Source organism: Magnolia sinica, chromosome 4 (assembly GCF_029962835.1).
Source record: "Magnolia sinica isolate HGM2019 chromosome 4, MsV1, whole genome shotgun sequence".
Taxonomy (NCBI): Eukaryota; Viridiplantae; Streptophyta; class Magnoliopsida; order Magnoliales; family Magnoliaceae; genus Magnolia; species Magnolia sinica.
Window position 1 is genome coordinate 2,875,359 of NC_080576.1, and position 20,855 is coordinate 2,896,213.

At 42.8% G+C, this 20,855-nt stretch overlaps 1 protein-coding gene across 1 annotated transcript; it reads right to left on the minus strand.

Annotated features, from left to right (window-relative positions):
* Positions 1-520: 520 nt before the first annotated feature.
* Positions 521-19,180, minus strand: LOC131242155 (co-chaperone protein p23-1-like). The gene is made up of 6 exons (XM_058240605.1): positions 19,027-19,180; positions 2,603-2,789; positions 2,070-2,232; positions 1,912-1,949; positions 1,772-1,826; positions 521-678 (listed from the first exon to the last, which is right to left on the minus strand). Exons 1-6 carry the CDS (start codon positions 19,059-19,061, stop codon positions 602-604), a joined length of 555 nt encoding a protein of 184 aa, XP_058096588.1. The 5' UTR covers positions 19,062-19,180; the 3' UTR covers positions 521-601.
* Between the last annotated feature and the right edge of the window lie 1,675 nt (positions 19,181-20,855).

Genomic DNA, 20,855 nt, shown 5'->3' on the forward strand with positions numbered 1-20,855 from the left:
TACAGCAATCCGGACCCACCAAATTTGACTCTTTAACTGTGAATGGATGGTTAGGATTGACTGAACAGAGATATTAGATGCATGCTCCATCAACAACAAAACCTACAATTTGGATGGTCTGGATAGCCGTCAATCATTGACACGTGAGAGGACATCTGAAATCACATCAGATTTGTTGAGCAGGTTCAGCGCTGGGCATGGCCCAAAAGTCACAGGCACCCAATATTACCACCAAAGTAACACCTAAAATCACATCTACGTGCATGGCTGGAAAATACAGATTAAAATGGCATGCATGGCTTTGTAAGCACACCTAAAATCACCTACTAATATGCATGAGTTCAGCAACAATTAAATTGTTTTTTAAAAAAAAAATTTCTTTTTTTGTTCTCCACAACTCTTCATTTAACAAAATCCCTCTACAAGTGATGGAGATGGCTGGAAAATTCTGGACCAGTTGTCCAGTTAGAAGACGTGGTGGTCTCTCTCTCTCTCCCTCCCTCCTGCAAATCGTACACTATTAAGAGGTAAACGTGATGAGAAGAAAACTACAACAGTTAACATAGGTTGGAAGGAAATCAGAACAACAGTCGAGAACACTTTAAGCTTTTGCTTCTGAACCACCACCCTCTGTTGGGTCTTCTGCCGTCTTTGTCGCCGCTGTTGTTTCGCCATCATCTGCAAAGCTTGGAATAAGTTAAGGAAAAAAAAATGGGGTGGACTATTTAAATAATTCAAAGCAGACCACAAGATTGAAACGGGTCTTAACAACTAGCGAATCCACATTCGTGGTTTTTCAGGCCAAAAATGAAACATCATGGATATGGGATTTGGGAGGATGGAGAGAGATCAGATGCCCTCATTGCAGAAGCAGAATATAATACCATTCCTTCTGCTGTATTATCAGGTCTGCTCTTGACTTTGGGACGCATCCATAGGACCCCTAGCTATCTGCTACTCTTCTACTTCACAGGTCTTTGGGTATGTTATGGGAACATAAAAGTTTCTACAAGTATCTGCAGAGAAGCATTCAGCTTTTCAAAATCTATGCCATCTTCAAGACTTTGGTCAGATCAAAGGAGCAATCCATGATAGGAAGAGATCCAATGGCTTAGGAGGCAGATCATTTTCCTGCCTCCAAATTTTAGTATTGTGAATATGACATGGCTGGTCTATGATGATCTTTATGCATCCCTGGCCCCCATTGATTGGCCCATGATCCAAAAATTGCCTTAATCTGACTTACCCTAAGTCCTAACCATATCTAGGAAGATTTTTTATTTTTTATTTTTTCCCTGAGCGTGAACTATTGCTAATTGTCTTTGAGTAGGCTGATATTGAAATGTGGATAGGAAAACCCTCCTGGAAATCAATCAATATGGAAAACAAACAGTGGAAATGGAAAAGAGTCCTGTCAATGTACATTGTTTGTTTTGCAGTTTGACTTCCATGGAAATGAACCCAAGCTTGATGATCAACGGTAAAGAGGTGTCTCCCATTATTGTGGAAATAACAATGGATTTCCATGGAAAAAAAGGGATGGATTTCCTAAGGATCCTCATTCGAGTTTCCATTTGCATGCACCACTGATTGAAGGGTTTGTATTATCCACCAAAAGTGTCGTTTTTTGGTCTTATGACCTTATTCACCACAGAACTTACTGAATAAACAGTTCCGATTCATCCATGCATGCCAAAGATGGAAAAGAAAAAAGGAGCTGATACTGTAAATGCAAAGTCAGCTGAACGGCATTCCTAGCAAAGTTCCTTACCTTCATCCTTGTCATCATCCATGTCAAAATCGCCTGCACCACCCAGGTTTAAGTTCTGCACAGAAGGAAAAAAAGAATATGAAGATTGTTGTATGATATCCAATCCTTGTGGCTTTTTACAAGTAGACTTGGCTACATACCGAGAAATCCATGCCACCAAAGTCCATGTCATCTCCAGCTGGGACATACAGAAATAATCAGATATCTAGCACAGAACAACGAATAAAAATGCAACCTGGCATACAAAAAAAAACATAAAAAGGTAAAGTGTTCAAGAGGAAGAAGGGGTGGAACCTACATTTGTGTTCCTGCTCTTCATCTTCATCGACCCATTTGTCCCAGTCTACTTTCAAAAACACAGGAGGCTTCCCTTCCTGCTTTAACAGCCTACTCCACCATTTCTTCTCAGCTTTTTTCACAAGGTAACATATATTCCTCACCCCAATGCTAGCCTTGCTCTCCTGCAACAGTGCTCATAAATGCATTCCTTCATTTTTTATTTTATTTTTTATTTTTTTGTGGTTGCCACAATAGAAAGTAATGAATTGCAGCAACTAATCCACAGGAATTGTGGCATACTGTGTAGACGAAAGCTAACCCATACCGTCAACATTGTGGGCTCCGTTGCCTAAAGATCATACTAACCAGACCAATCACTACCCATCAAATGGACAATTAAGAAGAGCAGGTCAGCAGTTGAGATGGTTAAGATCATCTGATCAGTTTGATTTTCAGGATATGATCCATCCACAATCAGGCCAAATATTTCACAGTCAGGATTGGCTTGCATGTATGTCATCTGCACCAGGATTGTTCTAAACAGGCACTTACATCCACATTAACTTTATCATGCAAGTCGATGTCAACTTCATAGGGGATCTTGTCAGCACCACTAGTGGCAGAGAAAAAGAACTTCCCTTCTGGTTCCAGATTGAGCTTTACATCATTGGCATCTGGTAATTCAACAGTGATGTAAACTTTATCAGACCTCTGGGCCCACTTCACCGTCGGATGTCGGCTGAAAAACAAGATGCCCATAAAGGTGAGTCAGGACCTCATTGTTGTTGGGATATTAGATATATCCACAGCTGTATGTACAGCAAAACAATAGGTTACATGATATCATAGATTAGATTGAGAAACTGATTAGTTTTGTATATATACCTGTTACTGTTAATGGGATAACAAAACAACTTTCCACAATGTTCTTAATTCTATCAATTCTAGCAACTGCACTGAATAAACCACATTCAACTGCTATAGAGCATGTAGTATCTTGCACCTATCGCCTGACAGAGGAGCTCATAACCCTTCTTGAAACAAAATAAAGAAGAAAGAATAGTTTCTTTCTCCAAGCAAATATGGGGAATGTGTGGTCTACTGTGTAATAAAGTACCTGAGACTCACCTCAAGTGGAGGTCTGTGATTATATTTAGACACAGGACATTCTGTCCTGGCCACATTTCGAGACACTCAATAGAGGGTGCTGGTGGTTGAATGAAAGAGTTTGCCTGGAGAGATCTCTGGAGCATCTGAAATCTTCAGCATACTTCTAGCAGAATACGTGCAACTCATTTGGACCATAGAGGTCCGATTGTCCTAAAACTGTGCTTCTCTATTCCCCCACAAACCCAACATATCGACTCTTTGGGCAGGCATGCATCATTTATGAGCCTAAAAAAACCTATAGTTTGTTAGGCCACAGATTTGCTTGCCTGAACAATCTGCTAAATTGGAAACCCTGTCCTTTCAATCTTCGGCATATGTTCCATCTATTATCACATGTATTTATGTGGTCTACTTGTAGGTAAAGATCTAAGGGATACAATATATATATATATATATATATATATATATATATATATATATATATAGAAAGATGACTATATATTAATAAGAGAAAAGAAAAACAGAAGCAGGAGCAGATTTCCGCTGAGAAAGCGAGAAAAACTAGACTCCAAGAAAAACTAGACTCCAAGGCATCAACATGGACAGCCCATTCAATCAGCATACGCTTAGCATTGGACGACACAACATCAGCAGAACTGGACACATTTCTGAAGCATCTTCCATTTCTTTCTATCCAGACAGCCCACCAGATGGCAGGAAGAGCCATATGCCACATGAGGGTCTTGTTTTTTACCATTGAAATTCCATGCCATGCTTTTAGAAGGAGATCCGCCGAACCAGAGAGACACCAATTTATGCCGAACCGAAAGCTAAAATCTGCCCATATATTCGCAATAAAAGGGCAGTGCACTAGAAGATGATCAACTGACTCTTCTTTCCTCAGGCAGCAAAGGCATACATTCGGTAAAATCATCCCGCTTTTCTTCAGATTGTCTATCATCAGAATTTTTTTCTTCAGATTGTCTATTGTCTAAGGGATACAATATTTTGTTCTGTCTGATTTTTGGACCAACCTCCACAATGAGAACAACAAGATCAATGGTCTGGATCACTGGACCATGGCCATCACATGGATGGAATCCTGCACCATACCGGACAATACACTTTTCAGAGGCTTAGGTTTTACATGTTGCGGTAGAAAAGTGGTTGTGCCATCTTCTTAGGGCAGGTATTGTATGAAATGGAATATCTGTAAACATGCCAAGTGCTTTAACAGATGCGGATCAGTGATTTGGGTAACAGTTAACACAGATGTCAAACGTAAAAACCAACCAGGATTCTACCTCATCTAAGAAGTTAGTAGCTGTTTGCACATGGGAGACATAAAATTGCTTTCCACCCAAAATATGCAGCCCAATTTTGAGATTAGTTATATATTGATCTTAGACGTGGTAGAAATCTCGAGTCTGTTGCCATTTGAATGAAACTCAAAATGCCACTGCTCCTTTTTTTTTTCCCCTTTTTAGTGAATAACTAGATATTTCATAAAGTGAAAAATCAGCGACGAGGGCAGGCAGACCATCATCATCATCGTCTAAGCCTCTAATCCCAATTAATTGGGGTTGGCTAAATGAATCCTTTCCTGCCATTCCACCTTCAATTAGACCAGACATCATCAAGCTTGTTCTTACTACCTCCATCGACGTCCTTTTGGGACTTCCCCTTGCCCTTTTAGAGCTTTCAACTTATATCAACTCACTCCTAAGCACTATGGTTCTTGGTCTCCATTGCACAGGACCAAACCATACAAGTCTACTTTCCCTCCTCTTATTATTTATTGGCGCTACGCCTAAATTCCCCTGAATACATTCATTTCTAACTCCATCCTTCCTCATCTTGCCGCTCATCCATCTAAATATCCTCATTTCAGCTACACTCATCCAATGAACATGTTGGTCCTTAACTATGCAACATTTTGTTCCGTAAAGCATGGCTGGCCTTATAGCTATCCTATAAAATTTCTCTTCCATACTTCAGTTTGAGTGGTACACGACAATCGCATAGAACTCCATAGGCACATCCCCACTTCTTCCACCTAACTTGAACTCTATAGGCAACTTCTTTGTCAGCAATCATAACTAATTCCTTGTTCCCACTCCTATTATTAATAAAATTGCACTCCTATTTTAGTCCGACCAATTCTAAATCCTTTAGATTGTAAAGCACCCCTTCATAAATCTAGCATTGTGTTTATGCCCTCTCTCATCTTATGAAGTAAGATTAAGTGCTATTTACTTAGCTTTTCTACTTCCGTTGGAGTGTGGTACTGACTCGGGTGTGAAAATACATTTAGTTTGGAGTCGTCACTAGCCAAATGAAGCATAAAATCTACGGCAGGCTAGAAACCATAGAATCGCTTTTAGGATTGGGGAATTGCAAGATTCTCCAACTCAAGCGACTCTTACAATTTGGTATACGACTATAGATCCTAAGTAAGGGCCTTAGTGCTAGAAAAGGAAGAGGTTAAGCACCATTTTCCGCTCGCACTACGTGTAGTCTCTACTTTATGAAATTTAACGATGTTTTGGGAATTCAACATAGTTTCGACATTGCAACATCTGGTTGTGCTTCACAAAGTTCAAAACTCTGGCAAGGGAAATAAAGTAAATAGCACCTCGCCTTATTTCACAGGATTTAAGACCCCATGTAGGCAAATAAAACAAAAGAAATAATGTAGGCAGAAGTGAGTGAGTGTGTGCTACCGATGTTTTCATGATGTGTGGAATAGAATGCAATTAATTAGAGATGTGAGAATAGAAAAGGGAGACCAAAGACCCTTTTTTGCAAAATAGATGGTCGGATATTCTTGATTCCAGCCCTACTCTTGATTTCAATGGCTTCTTAGACAGGTTATCTTTCCTTTATTGTCTCCTTGGCCGGGTAGCATGTCTGCATCGGTGAAATTTTTTCTAGCATCCCGGAACCTCGAACATGCCCTCTGGACACCTTGCCTTTTACTAAATTCTCTCTCTCTCTCTCTCTCTCTCTCTCTCTCTCTCTCTCTCTCTCTAACAGGACCTCCATACCCCTTGCCTCTACCAAATTCTCCCTCTACTCTGGCTCTCTTCCACCCGGTCTCCTAACGAATGATATTGTTGTTGACTTAGGTATACAAGCATTGGATTGTATGTTTAAAATAATATATAAGATGACAATCTTGTGGGCAACAACATTTTTTATTTAAAATAATATATATAAAGTAATGATGTAAAAGTAACTTTTTCTATAATAATAAAATATAAGATGACTTTAAAATAATATATAATGTTTTAATAATATATAAAGTAATAATGTCCATATAAATTTTTAACAATAAAATTATTCTAGTTTTGTCCTTTTCTACAGCTGCAAAAAATATGCTCGTATTTTCCTTGTTTGTCCATCTATTTTTAGTGATCTTAGGTTTGTTGAAAAGATCATTAGCTAAGCTTTCTAACGAGATTGGAATCACTTCAATTGGATATCGTCTGGTCTGTCAACAGTGTGACTGCTTGGTGTGCAAAATCAGCAACGCACAATTTCAATAAACGGGCTAAATTTTCCTTATCATAACTCGGATGGAAGCAAACTTAGACTTGTTGAGAAGATCATTTGACCGCCTTAACAATGAATCATAATCGGTGATCGTTTAGTTGTTATCGTCTTACTCAAATTTTGCTTTTTGTAGCATCACAACCATTTTGTGTAGAAGAATATGCATACTCATTTTGAGCTCGACATAACCTAGAAACGTGATCTTCACACCTCAATACTATGATATCTAGGGGAGACTGAGTAGCAAGGAAAGTGGTCATTAGATGAGGAGAGTTTATTTTGTCATTTCATACATCAGTTGTTATGTACAAAGAGTTTTCAAGGTTCTAGAGTTCGGGTGAGCAGCCATGACTTAGTCTTCATTGGATTTTACGTTGGCCGATCGGTCATCTCTAGGAAGAGCCCGAGACCCTTTTAACTCGACCCGTTTGGATTTCCAATGTCTTTGGGATCTTCCTAGTGTGATTTGATCGAAGATGTGTATGGCCGAAGTTTCTGGACAACCTAGACAATCTGTTTATATCTAATCTCGTCGAGTTACAATCCACCAATCCAGTCTGTTAATCATTTTCGGATCATACCAAGCACCTGTTCTCTCTAATCCATCTAAAATTTCAAGGCCTTTTAGATTGGTCAAAGACGGTTTCTCGGAGTGATGCATGTTTCAAATCTCCAAATGGTTCAAGCGATTTGGTCAAGATCGGATTGGTTAGGCCCCTGGTCTACTGATTTGGTCCATCAGTTATTCCTGGAACATGCCAGGGTTGCTCCCCACTTCCCCGTTCAGAATTTTAATGATTTATAATAGGTCAACGAGAGACAATTTTATTGAAGCCAAGGCAAAGTTCGAAGAATAGTTCTTTCTCATTTTGGGTGGGGTGTCTACAATTATTAAAAACACTAAATGTTAATTTAAAGTTATCGTCACGACTTTATAAATTATTAAAACATTATATTATTTTAAAATTATCTTATATATTTTTTATATTTTTTTAATATATATAAATAAAGTTACATTTATATCATTACTTTATATATTATTTTAAATATCAAATGTTGTTGCCCATAAGAGTGTCTTTTTATATATTATTTTAAACATATAATTTAAAGCCCATTGATAGAAGTTGACAACAATACCATACGCCTGACATCTATATAAGCAACACTTTGTTGTCATTCATAAGGAGGCCCCGCGTTGAGGAGGGGGGGTTGATAATGAGAAAGGGAGACATCTAGAGAGAATGTTGGAGAGGCTAGGAGAGTTTAGGAGAGGCAAAGTGCACGGAGGGCCTATACGGGATTCTAGGATGTCAGAAAAAAAAATCCAATAATGTTGACATACTACCCGGCCCAGGGTTTTTGGTCTCTCTTTTTTTTCTTACATCTCAAAATCAATCTGCATTCTATTCCAAATATTTTGAAAAAGTCACAAGCAAAAACTCACTTTTTATTTTATTTTGCAATCATCTCTCCTACCCACATTCTCTTTTTTATTTTATTTGCCTACCCACATTCGCTTTTTTATTTTATTTGCCTACCCATAGTCTTAAACCCTGTGAAGAATTGGTAGGTGATATTTACTTTCTTTGTTTGTCGGAGTCTTAAAGTCTATGAAGCACAACTAGATGTAGTCACACTGAAATTCTGCCAAATTCCAAAAAAAAACCGTCAAATCCCATAAAGTAGAGACTATAAGTGGTGCAAACGAAAAAATGTGCCTAAACCCTTTCCTTTTCCGTCACTGAGACTATTACTTGGAATCTAAAGTCACATACCAAACCGCATAAATCGCTTGAGTGGAATCTCGCGATTCCCCAACTCCAAAAGCGATTCTAGCATTTCTAGCTGATTGTATATTTTAAGCTTCATTTGGCTAGTAGCGACTCCGAGCTAAATGAATTTTCGAACCTAAGTCCGTACCACACTCTAATTGCACCAACAAAGGCAAAAAAAAGTAGAAGTGGGGGGCACCGCGCTCGTGTATGGGCGTTCACAATCTCCGATACAATTCCAAACCTCTATCAATAAATCATCTAATCCGAGGGCCTTTCATACTTTCATCGTACTCATTGTTCTCAAGGCTTCTTTCAATTTAGATATTCGAATCCCAAGACCATGAAAGTATCAATGGTCTCCAATGTCATTTGAGTCTATGGTTCCTTCGATTTTTATGCTCTTGAATTGGTTGTCAATGAACAAGATCTCAAAATTCGTTGCTGAGCCCAAAGGAGAGCCGTTATCTAGTTTCTTGGCTTCGATCATTGAGGATTCTGTAGCAGAGAGTTTCGAGCAGCTGCTAGTTGTTTGTGAGTACCCGGATGTGTTTTAGGAGATTCCGGGTTTGCCGCCGCGCCGGCAGGTAGAGTTTCAGATTGATTTGGTGCCCGATACCGCGCCTATCTCGAAGGCCGCCTATCGGATGGCACCGTTAGAATTGAGGGAACTGCAGGAGCAGTTGGATGAGCTCCGAGAGTTAGGTTTTATTCGTCCCAGCAGTTCGCCTTGGGGAGCCCCGGTATTGTTTGTGAAAAAGAAGGATGGTTCGTTACGGCTCTGTGTGGACTATCGCGAGCTCAACAGATTCACCATCAAGAACCGATACCCGCTTCCCCGTATTGATGATCTGTTCGATTAGTTGCAGGGTGCACAGTATTTTTCCAAGATAGACTTGCGCTTCGGTTATCATCAGATTCGGGTCCGAGAAGATGACATTCCGAAGACGGCCTTCCGGACGCGCTATAGTCACTTTGAGTTTCTGGTCATATCATTCGGACTGACTAATGCGCCTGCCGTATTCATGCAGCTGATGAACGAGGCCGTCTGGCCGTTCCTCGATCAGTTCGTGGTGGTATTCATTAATGATATTCTTGTATATTCGAGGACCTGAGAGGACCATGCTGAGCACCTGCAAATTGTGCTTAAGACCCTCCATGCCCACCGGATGTATGCAAAGCTGGAGAAGTGCGAGTTTTGGCGGGAGGAGATGAAGTTCCTCGGTTACGTGGTAACGAGGGAGGGTGTCGCTGTGGACTCCTCGAAGGTTGATGCAGTGCGTCAGTGGAGCCAGCCCACGAACGTGTTCGAGATCCGTAGCTTCCTGGGTCTAGCGGGATATTACCGATGGTTTATCGAGGGATTCTCCTGTATTGCTACACCGCTGACCCGGCTGACACGGAAAGCCGTCGAGATCGTCTGGAGTGATGCCTGTGAGGAGGCATTCAAGGAGTTGAAGGACCGCCTCACGTCCGCTCCTGTTCTCACTCTTCCTAATGGGAGTGAGGGTTTCGTTGTTTTCACTGATGCCTCCAAAGTTGGCTTGGGTGTTGTACTGATGCAGCACGAGAAGCCAGTGGCGTATGCCTCGCGCCAGCTCAAGGTCCATGAGCTGAACTACCCCACTCATGATTTGGAGCTTGCAGCAGTTGTCTTCGCACTGAAAGTGTGAAGGCATTATTTATATGGGGTCAGGTTTAAGCTCTTCTCGGATCATAAGAACTTAAAGTATTTATTTTCGCAGTCCGAGTTGAACCTGCATCAAAGGCGATGGATGAAGCTGTTGAAGGACTATGATTTCGACCTTCAGTATCACCCGGACAAGGCAAATGTGGTAGCGGACGCGCTCATCCGTCAGTCACGAGGCCTGGTGGCACATAAGATGGTTCGACAGTGACAGATGCTCAAATATGTTTCAGAGTATGACTTTGAGTTTGGTCTGCAGTCTTCCATTGTTCAGCTTTCGAGCTTGTCGATTCAACCCTCTTTGGTGGCTAGGGTGATCAAGGCTCAGCAGACGAACGAGTCACTTCAGGAGTACCAAGCAGAGGCCGCATCCGTAGAGCAGTCAGACTGGCAGATTGGTTCTGATGATGGATTACGCTTTAGAGGCCGATTATGTCCCAGACGTGCCAGAGTTGCGTCGTGATCTGATGACCAAGGCACTCACCCGGGCTCCACGAAGATGTATCGTGATATGAGGAGATAGTACTTCTTACAGGGGATAAAGTGCCAAATTGCGAGTTTTGTGGCCGAGTGTGACACATGTCAGCGCGTCAAGGCCGATCACCAGAGACCCCCTGGTCCCTTGCAGCCGTTGAGCATTCCAGAGTGGAAGTGGGAGCACGTATCGATGGACTTCATCACAGGTTTGCCGAGGACTCAGCGCGGTCATGATACCATCTGAGTTATCATCGATCGTCTGACGAAGTCGGCTCATTTCATTCCAGTGCGTGCTTCCTGGCCTATAGACCGGTTGGCGAGGATATTCATTGAGGGGATAGTGAGACTGCAGGGCGTCCCAGTTTCGATCATTTCAGACCGAGACTCCAGTCAGACACTATGCCTGTGATAGATAGGCAGCCCCTGGAGGTACGTGAGGATGCTTCCTATATTGAGCAGCCAATTCGTATTCTTAATCGAAAGGAGCAGGTCCTCAGGACCAAGGTCATTCCCTTGGTGAAGGTGCAATGGGGTCATCATTCGGAGGTCGAGGCATCTTGAGAACGCGAGGCCGAGATTAGAGAGCGTTATCCCATTTGTTTGTTGATTGATATATGCAAATTATATTGCATTCACTTTTGATGATTGCTATATGATGATGGTGTTTGCTCTTCATTTTGTCCTGCATTGGCCAATTTTGGAGACGAAATTTCTTTGTTGGTAGGGAGGATTGTGAGACCCGATTCGAATTCGCTTGTGTGCATGTGTGTGTATGCATGTCATTTATTTTGTCCCGCGGTCCTACCGGTCAAATTCCGACGACCCACGACCTTCGGATAGTGATTGCAGTCACCCTTGAGTTCGGTCAAGTAGACTCGACTCGGATTGACCCAATACCTATGCCATTGCGACCGCATCGTCTCCGCGGTTCCAACGCCGCGTCTCATGCGTAAATTCGATGTCCATCAAAAGTTATGGGCCGCGCATCATTTGGACCATTGATCGCATTTTTGGTGGGACGCACATGATTTACACGTTTCCCCATATGCACGTTTGCCAATGGTGATGACATCACCATTTCCATGATGACCTATGGCCTAGTCTATGGACCTATAGCCACCAAGCAAGCATAAGATTTCTTTCTCCAACAAATAATCATGAGTTGTTTTTTTCAAAGCAATCATGAGCTACCCTATCCCATGAGCACTTAAGTATTTCTCTGTTCAAAGCTCACCTTTTTCTAAGAAATTCCATCACTTCACTTCTACAACTCTCCCATCTCTTTCCCTCTTTCTTCATTTCTCTCTTCTCCTCTTTGCAAAAGGCCCTCCAACGTCCACCATTGCTGAAATTTTCAGCTCTCTTCCCTCTCTTTTCCCTCTAAATCTAACCATCAAAGACCTAGCATCACCATAAAATCCTCTCCCTTGAGGCTTGAAGAGCATGGTGGTTGAAGAATCTTGAAGAATTCATCATGTGGGTGAGCATGTAGGACAGATTGCATGATTTTTCTTTAAAGATCTTTTGTTGCTTCATATGGAGAGTGTATGCGTGTAGGACTCACCACGTCAATGGTGGAGGTCCTACACCACTCCCTGGATGTGGTCTTTAGCCACCACTTGCTTACATGTGATCTTGATGGGGCCATTCTCCATGGACCCCATCTTGATGAGATTTCCTTTCATCTATGCATCATGGGTCATCTAGACCTTAGATTCCTAGCTGTAGAGCCCATGCATGTATGGGATCCTCTTTGATCTTGCATGTACATGTTGTTTCCTTCATTGTGGAGAGTTCGTAGTAGCGGAGCCCTCCCTATGGCCTGCATGTTTCCTTTCTTCTTCTCTTCTCCCCCTTCTGTGGTTTGGATGTGATGATAGTGTGGCCCACCTGATGTGCCATGCAACTAGGATTTTCAGATTTTTGATACTTCCAAGCCCAAGTTGCTAGACGCCCAGGTCCAATTGTGCTGGCTAGTTTTGTTGTTGGATATTGGAAGGCCTTTGGGCCTGATTTTAAGGATTATTTTGGAAGGGATTTGGGCCTGAGGGTTGTGTGACACATCAGGGTGGACCCCACCTTGTGGAATCTGTGATTTATTTCCCATTTATTAATTTTATGGGCTGATCTAGACAGTAACATGTTGCTGTCCAGATTGCTGGAATTTTTTTTATGCTGTAATGTATGGATTGTAGGCCTTGTTTGTGGCTTCTTTTTTCCTGATTTCCTAAACTTTTCTTTGAGGTGTGGACCCCACCTGAAAGTATGTTAAACCTCACCTTCAAGTGTCCCTATTTGATCACCCAAAAGGGTGGGCCAAGGAGGGTGGACGGTCCAGATTTTTCTGGACTGTCCAGCCACACTGTTTGCTGGAAAAACATAAATATCAGCCTGATCTTGAAATGGTGGGCCACCTTTGTGGACCTCACCTTGCTGTATACTTGTATAGGAAGGTTGGCCTTGCATCTTTCCAAATCTACATAGACCTGGGCCCACTCAAATGGGGTGCAAAAGTCAGGGACAGTAGCATTGCTCCAGCAGAAAGATAAAATCTGGACCTTGCTGTCCATTTGTACAAAAATTTATTTAAAAATATTTATGGCCTTCTCCTTCACCCATTTTGTGGCCCACCTTGTGGGGGTCTATCTCAGGTGCATGGGGGCCACCTGAACCATCAGATTTTGGGAGTTTTTGGGCCCACCTTGAGGCTAAAATGGGCCAGCCGTCCCACCATGGGGACGCCCAAGGATGGGCTGGCCATCCCATGTGTGTGGCCCACTTTGATGTATGTATTTCCCCAGGCCGTCCTCCACCATGTGGCCTCCCTTGGAAGTGGTCCACCTCCCTTGAAGGACGCCCACAAGTGGGGCCCACCATGAGGTTGCAAAGGGGCAGCCATCCACGCCCTTGGGACGCCCAGGCCCACTTGGGACGTCCAGGATTTTTGGGAAAGTCCAGCAGCAAGCCCACCTTGTTTTATGTGTTTTCTTCACCCCGTTCATCTGGTGGGGCCCACTGTGATGAGTGTGGGTCACCATGGGTCAGTAACCCATCTAAATTAGATAGATTTCTGGACTCCAGCAGGCTCAGGAAGTGGGTGGGCTGGATTTCCAGCAAGGGGGCCCAAAATTGCTACATGATTGATTGTGTTGGAAATTGTTGTGGCCCACCATATTTAAGGGAGTGTTGCACACACTCCTTGCCTTATTTCTTTAGACATTTTTGGGCGTAATTAGTGCCTCTTAAGGCCCATCTTTGAGGTGATAATATGGGCTAGCCTTAACTAGATTTTGGTAGTTTTATGGGACTTTTGGGCTGGAAATCTATTCCTTGAGCCCAAGATCGTGCAGGGCCTGACCTTATTGTTTTACGGGCCCAATGGGCTGTTTACAAGCTGATCATGTGTATCTATTAGCCTTGATGCCCTCATGAAATGCTTAATTGTGGGCTGACTTGCAAGGCCCACATAAATGCATATTGTGGAGGGCCTTGCTAAGTCTTTGGGCTGATGTGGCAAGGCCCACCCTGTCGGTATAGGTCTTGCCCATGCGTATTCTTGGACTTATGGGCTGCCCTCGAATCCATCATAATGTAGGAATTGGATGACTTTTGTTTTGGGCCATTTCCTGGGACCCATTATGAGATATAGTATATGCATGGCCGCCCTTTTTGTGTTAGTGAGTAGGCCTTGTGGACTCAGTTCTTTTGGTTAGGCTCATTAATCTTAGGCCTCAAAGCCTCTACTCCCCCATCTATTGTGATGGGCTTAGGGGCAATATTATGCAAGAAGTTGGGCTCTTGGCCGCCCACTAAAATTGACCCTATACTTGGACCAAAAGGTGAGGCCCAACTCACTTGTGTTAGTGAAAATCGCCCATGTAGATGAACTATCGGGCTGCCCATAAAGCCCACCACAATACATGAGTTTATGACCCTTATGGTTGGGCCTAAACCTCACTTGAGGGCCTACTATATGGTCTATGAGATTGGGCTTGGAGTATGGCCCATTAGACCATACATTGCTTAGGCCTTAGACTTTACATTATATGCATAGTGGGCTACCGTTTGGGACCCCAGTTGAGGTTGGATGCCCTCCTTGGTGGCCCTAAGGTAAGCCCATAGAAGCCCTTATAAGTGGTTGAAGGTCCACCTTGGCCTTGGCTAGGACCGTTCCTTTTTAAGATCATGACACTCTTAGCTTGTGGGCCGTCCCAAATTAATAGGCCTCCACTAGAGGATTCTTCTTCTTCTTAGAAGACCTGTCTATGTGCCTAAACCTTAACAGGTAGCACACTTACATCATTGTAACCCATATGCATTATCTGTATGAATTGATTGCAGTGTATGGTGGTCATTGAGGGATGGAGTTTCTCCCTTATGCACATTGAGTGCCTTAAGCTTATGCATGATCTGTGTGTGTGACTCATGCATTGGCATCGCGTTTCATGATAATACCGCCCTTGCTTCATCAGGGCCTTGCCTGCACAGGGACATTCGTAGATGGTCGTATGTGTGGACACCGGAAATATTACATGAGCATACCAGGTGCATAGGATGCCCATGGGTGAAATTCTCAAAACTTCCATGGTACAAAGGATCTGCTTTAACGCCGTGACCGAGTGGAAACTATGAGCACACGAGGGTCTTATACCGTTAGGCCGTAACTCCCACTGTCATGTAGTCGGTTGGATAGGGGTGTGGCCTTACCTACCTGGTGTGAGGAGGCATTGCTAAACTGAGTCTGACTAGCTCGTAAATGGGTCCGCTACTGTCAGGCTTTATTGGTGATTGGCTGTCCACAGGCATGTAGTGAGGTCTCTTACGCTCGTTTGACTGTGCGGGGTCTGTAGAGCGACAGTCATTCAACAGTGTAATGGACCCCGGTGATTTCCTTATGATTGGAAATGTACTTGATATGTGGTTTGGATATGAGCACTGACATTACTTGTATCGCATTAGCATTGGCTGTGTAAGCCCCTTCATGCATTACCTTAGTATGGCGTCCAGTACTCATTGCATCATATTCATAATAAGCCTTGGTAAGGCTAGTGATATTCTTATTGAGCATGTTTCTTTCCTTGTACCTCCTGCTATCCTTCTGTGCACCTTGGTCACACACTTATACCACCCTCTAAGCTTTTATAAGCTTATGCAAGATTGATGCGTGCAGGAGACTCTATGCATGCATCGTAGCAGCAGAGCGTGGAGTAGAGTTGAGCTTGAGGACTCCAGTGTTGCTGACTTTTCTCTGTTTATCTTATGTATGTCCTTTCGGACCTGATGTAAGTTTGTAAAAGTTCAAATTCTTAGTAGATTTTGTGATGTGTGCCCCTTGTTATTCTCAGATGTACTTGCTAAGATCTTGGGTTTGCTCATATTGAAATTAATTATATTGTCATGAAAATCCTCCTTGTAGAATCCCAGGATCGGAACCTGTCACAGGAGCCGAGAATGGAGCACTACGGAGGCTGTTGCGGCCAGAACCGGCTATCGGGTTCCTTGTGAGTCCGGTTACTGAGTCTGGGCCGTGACAAGAGTTGGGACACTTGAAGGTGAGGTTTAACATACTTTCAGGTGGGGTCCACACCTCAAAGAAAAGTTTAGAAAATCAGGAAAAAAGAAGCCACAAACAAGGCCTACAATACATACATTACAGCATTAAAAAAAAAAAAAAAAAAATCCAGCAATCTGGACAACATGTTGTTGTCTAGATCAACCCATAAAATTAATAAATGAGAAATAAATCACAGATTCCACAAGGTGGGGTCCACCCTGATGTGTCACACAACCCTCAGGCCCAAATCCCTTCCAAAATAATCCTTAAAATCAGGCCCAAAGGCCTTCCAATATCCAACAACAAAACTAGGCAGCACAGTTGGACCTAGGCGTCTAGCAACTTGGGCCTGGAAGTCCTAAAAATCTGAAAATCCTAATTGCATGGCACATCAGGTAGGCCACACTATCATCACATTCAAACTGCAGAAGGGGGAGAAGAGAAGAAGAAATGAAACATGCCGGCCATAGGGAGGGCTCCGCTACTACGAATCCTCCACAATGAAGGAAACAACATGTACATGCAAGATCAAAGAGGATCTCATACATGGATGAGCCCTACAGCTAAGAATCTAAGGTCTAGATGACCCATGATGTATAGATAAAAGGAAATCTCATCAAGATGGGATCCATGGGAAATGGCCCCATCAAGATCACATGCATGCAAGTGGTGGCTAAAGACCACATACAGGGAGTGGTGTAGGACCTCCACCATTGATGTGGTGAGTCCTACACGCATACACTCTCCATATGAAGCAACAAAAGATCTTTAAAGAAAAACCATGCAATCTATCCTACATGCTCACCCACATGATGAATTCTTCAAGATTCTTCAACCACCATGCTCTTCAAGCCTCAAGGGAGAGGATTTTATGGTGATGATAAGTCTTTGATGGTTAGATTTAGAGGGAAAAGAAAGGGAAGAGGGCTGAAAATTTCAGCAATGATGGACGTTGGAGGGCCTTTTGCAAAGATGAGAAGAGAGAAATGAAGAAAGAGGGAGAGAAATGGGAGAGTTGTAGAAGTGAAATGATGGAATTTCTTAGAAAAAGGTGAGCTTTGAACAGAGAAACACTTGAGTGCTCATGGGATAGGGTAGCTCATGATTGTTTTGAAAAAAATAGCTCATGATTATTTGTTGGAGAAAGAAATCTCATGCTTGCTTGGTGGCTATAGGTCCATAGATTAGGCCATAGGTCATCATGGAAATGGTGATGTCATCACCATTGGCAAACGTGCACATGGGGAAACGTGTAAATCATGTGCGTCCCACCAAAAATGCGATCAACGGTCCAAATGATGCGCTGCCCATAACTTTTGATGGACATATCGAATTTATGCATGAGACGCGGCGTTGGAACCGCGGCGACGATGCGGTCGCAATGGCATAGGTTTTGGGTCAATCCGAGTTGGGTCTACGTGACCGAACTCAAGGGTGACCGCAATCACTATCCGAAGGTCGCGAGTCGCCGGAATTTGACCAATAGGACCGCGGGAGCAAAAATAAACGAAATGCATACTCACACACATACATGCACACAAGCGAACTTGGGTCGGGTCTCACAATCCTCCCCACCAACAAAGAAATCGTCCCCGAAATCGGCCAATGCAAGATTTGATGTTATTCTGGGTATGGACTGGCTTGCAGAGTATGGTGCCGTCTCAGACCACCTTCTCGTCCCCAGTCAAAAGGGCATGCAATAGATGTAAACAGGAAAAAAAAAACCATGTGCTTTTAAGACACAACCCAAGACACTTGGTTCAATGAAATGTTTAACAAAGGACAACCCATTGGCCATTACCCGCACAACTACACCATTCATTCCATAACACATCACTCAGCCAGCGAGTCAATTCTGCAGGATGATTTGAGCATTCCAATATAGAACCTTTGATTCTGTCTAAGAGGGCAATATTGGATATCTAGGCATCCTTGACAATTCTATTGTTCTTTTCTTCCACAATTCCCAACTATTGCCTTTTGAACAAGCAACACTTGGGCTAGTACAATACCAGTTATCCATGATTCTAACATTATGTAATAGGCACATTCCATTGTTGCAATGCAGGACACACATCGATACTATTGTTCATCACCATCATCTAAGCCTTATCCCAATTAATTGGGGTCAGCTACATGAATCATGTTCTGCCATGCCACTCTCTCAAGGGCTTGCCATTCCACTCTATCACGAGCCACATCAACACTGCCGTTAAAACTGAAAATTAGCTTATCATTTTCTAGTTCTCTAGTATTAGATATACTCTTCACCCATCAATGAACTAGAGGAAAATCTAAGATGAGCACAAAGCAACGCCAACTTCTCATCTAGAGAGGTGGTGCTCAATTGAACACACGGACCCTCGATTGGATGGTTCATCAGGTTGGTCTCACCAACCACCCCCCACTAATCACACAGGCTGGACAATCCTACACATCAATTGGTTTACCTTTCCTCTTCAAACTTCAGAGCATGCAATTGTAACTAAGCTTTTCTACTGCCCATTTTCAAGTCACCAGACTGGAGAGTTTGGATCCTCTACTCAGCAAGATTTCTATAGTGGCCAATCTGTTGGGGGGCCCACACAATGGAAGGTCTCTTTTTCTCAAAATTGGTGCACATCAATCAGGTTTTGGTTTCACCTTTAATGGATAACTATTTTCCAGATACATTTGCATGTACATTTCATACACAATTAGAATTGAAGAATTATGGTGCAGAAATAACCACAAAAAATGGCAACTAATCCTCTGATGTAAAGATCACAAATCACCAATACAATTTTACAAGAATAAAACATCAAAAGAGATTAATACTAACTTTTCTTGTAGAGTGCTATAGATGTGTGGCTTCATGGCATGCCTCCCAACATGGGACACATACACATTTCAGACATCCATCAAGAAGCACACACTTTGATCCTTTCCCGGACCCAAAATTCATGCTCATCCACACATCAAACAAGCCAACTTGAGAGAAATGGAGGGCAAAAGAAGGGTCAAGTGTCCATATTCACCATACACTTATGGGCTACCTAATGAGTGAGCCAACCTGTGTCTTTCTTTAGGCCATTCTCACGCACCCAACCTCGTAAATGGCATGGATCTCACACATGCATGTCAATTGGCACATGGGTGAGTTAACTTCTTGGGAAGGATTTATATGATCCTCCTCACGAGAATATGCACAGAGCACTTGAGTTTTCACCTCATGCATCAGGGCACATGGTTTGGCAAACCAGAACATCAAGATGATGCAAGCCAACAGTGGATGGATCATTCCCCCAAAAATCTCCCAACTTGGAAGATCCTCACCATTAATCTTGGGTTCCATTCCCAGTTGAAAATAGACAATTGCTATGCTCCCATCTCAACCACCCATTTCCAGAAAATAGTCAAGGAGGTTAAGATTGGACTTTTGCATAATGGAAACCCAAGTAGACTGAGCATATCCTCGGATAAAATATCCTACAAACACTTCCTCATAACTAGAAAGTAGAAAGAATGCAACTACTACTCCATCACTATAATACAACTACTCCATATATCCCATGCATGTGCATGCATGTACGCATGTGTATGGGTTTTTCAAATGTTACCCACCTTCATGGGACCTTAGCAACGTCCCAAAACCTTTTAAATGGCACACGGGATGGCCTATCATTGATCTTAACCATTTATTCATCCAAACAACTAGGAGGAAGCCATGGTGCAAGAATCACACCAATCGGATGATCTTAACCCTTTGAATGGGACCAACTTCTTGCAACCGTACATTGCAAATGAGCGAAAATCACATGGTTAGAATCATCAAAGCAAATTGTTACTTTAAAATCACAAGAAATATAAATTGGGACTTATCTAGCTGATGCTTCAAGACAACGATTGGACCTATTTGTTTCTCCGATCAATCTTGACTGTCCAATTTCATGTCATTGATTGGAAGCTTATGATCACCCAATTGGAATGATTTTTGCACCATGGCTTGCTCCTATTTGTATGAATAAATGAACAATTTGGATTAACAATAGGTCGCCCCCTTGTGCGAACATTGCTAACGCCCCCATGAAGGTGGGGGCGGTAGCAATACCCAATGTATGCGTGTGAGAACTGATCAGGTACAGCCAGAAGTATGAGAACTTGTTGTCGAAACAGGTCTTTTACGCCAACATGCCACCTGTCTAGGAAATGCGTACCGTGCAAACGGTAGTCCCCACCATCTAGATCACCTAGGGCAAAACTCAGGCTGGTCTGTTCATCAGGTGGGCCACACAATTGGGATCATTACACAACCGGCAGTCTTGACTCAATATACGGACCTACCTGATTTTTGTGCCAGGTGATGTTCAAGGTGGGGCCTACCATTCGCGTGGTACGGATTTCCTACATGTGTGGCGTGTTGGCGGCACAAGCTAGCTTACTCCCACCTGTACTTCATCAGTATGCATATACATAAGAGCAGGAGACTAAAACAAGAGAAATATAGAGGAGGGAGAGGGAGAGAGAGAGAGAGAGAGAGAGAGAGAGAGTAACCTCATCTTTTTCCAATGGAGAGAGAGGAAATGAGAAAAACAGAAGACATGCGGTGAGGAATGAATGAATATGTATTTATAGTGGGAGAAACCTAGCGGCGGCAGTAGCATCAGCTGC

Coding starts and splice junctions, on each gene's coding strand:
- LOC131242155 (XM_058240605.1), bottom strand. CDS start 19,061: ATGAAGCCACACATCTATAGCACTCTACAAGAAAA. Junction 2,790..19,026: donor TATAGCACTCTACAAGAAAA/GTTAGTATTAAT, acceptor CTTGTTTTTCAG/CCGACATCCGACGGTGAAGT. Junction 1,827..1,911: donor TTGGTGGCATGGATTTCTCG/GTATGTAGCCAA, acceptor CCTTCTGTGCAG/AACTTAAACCTGGGTGGTGC.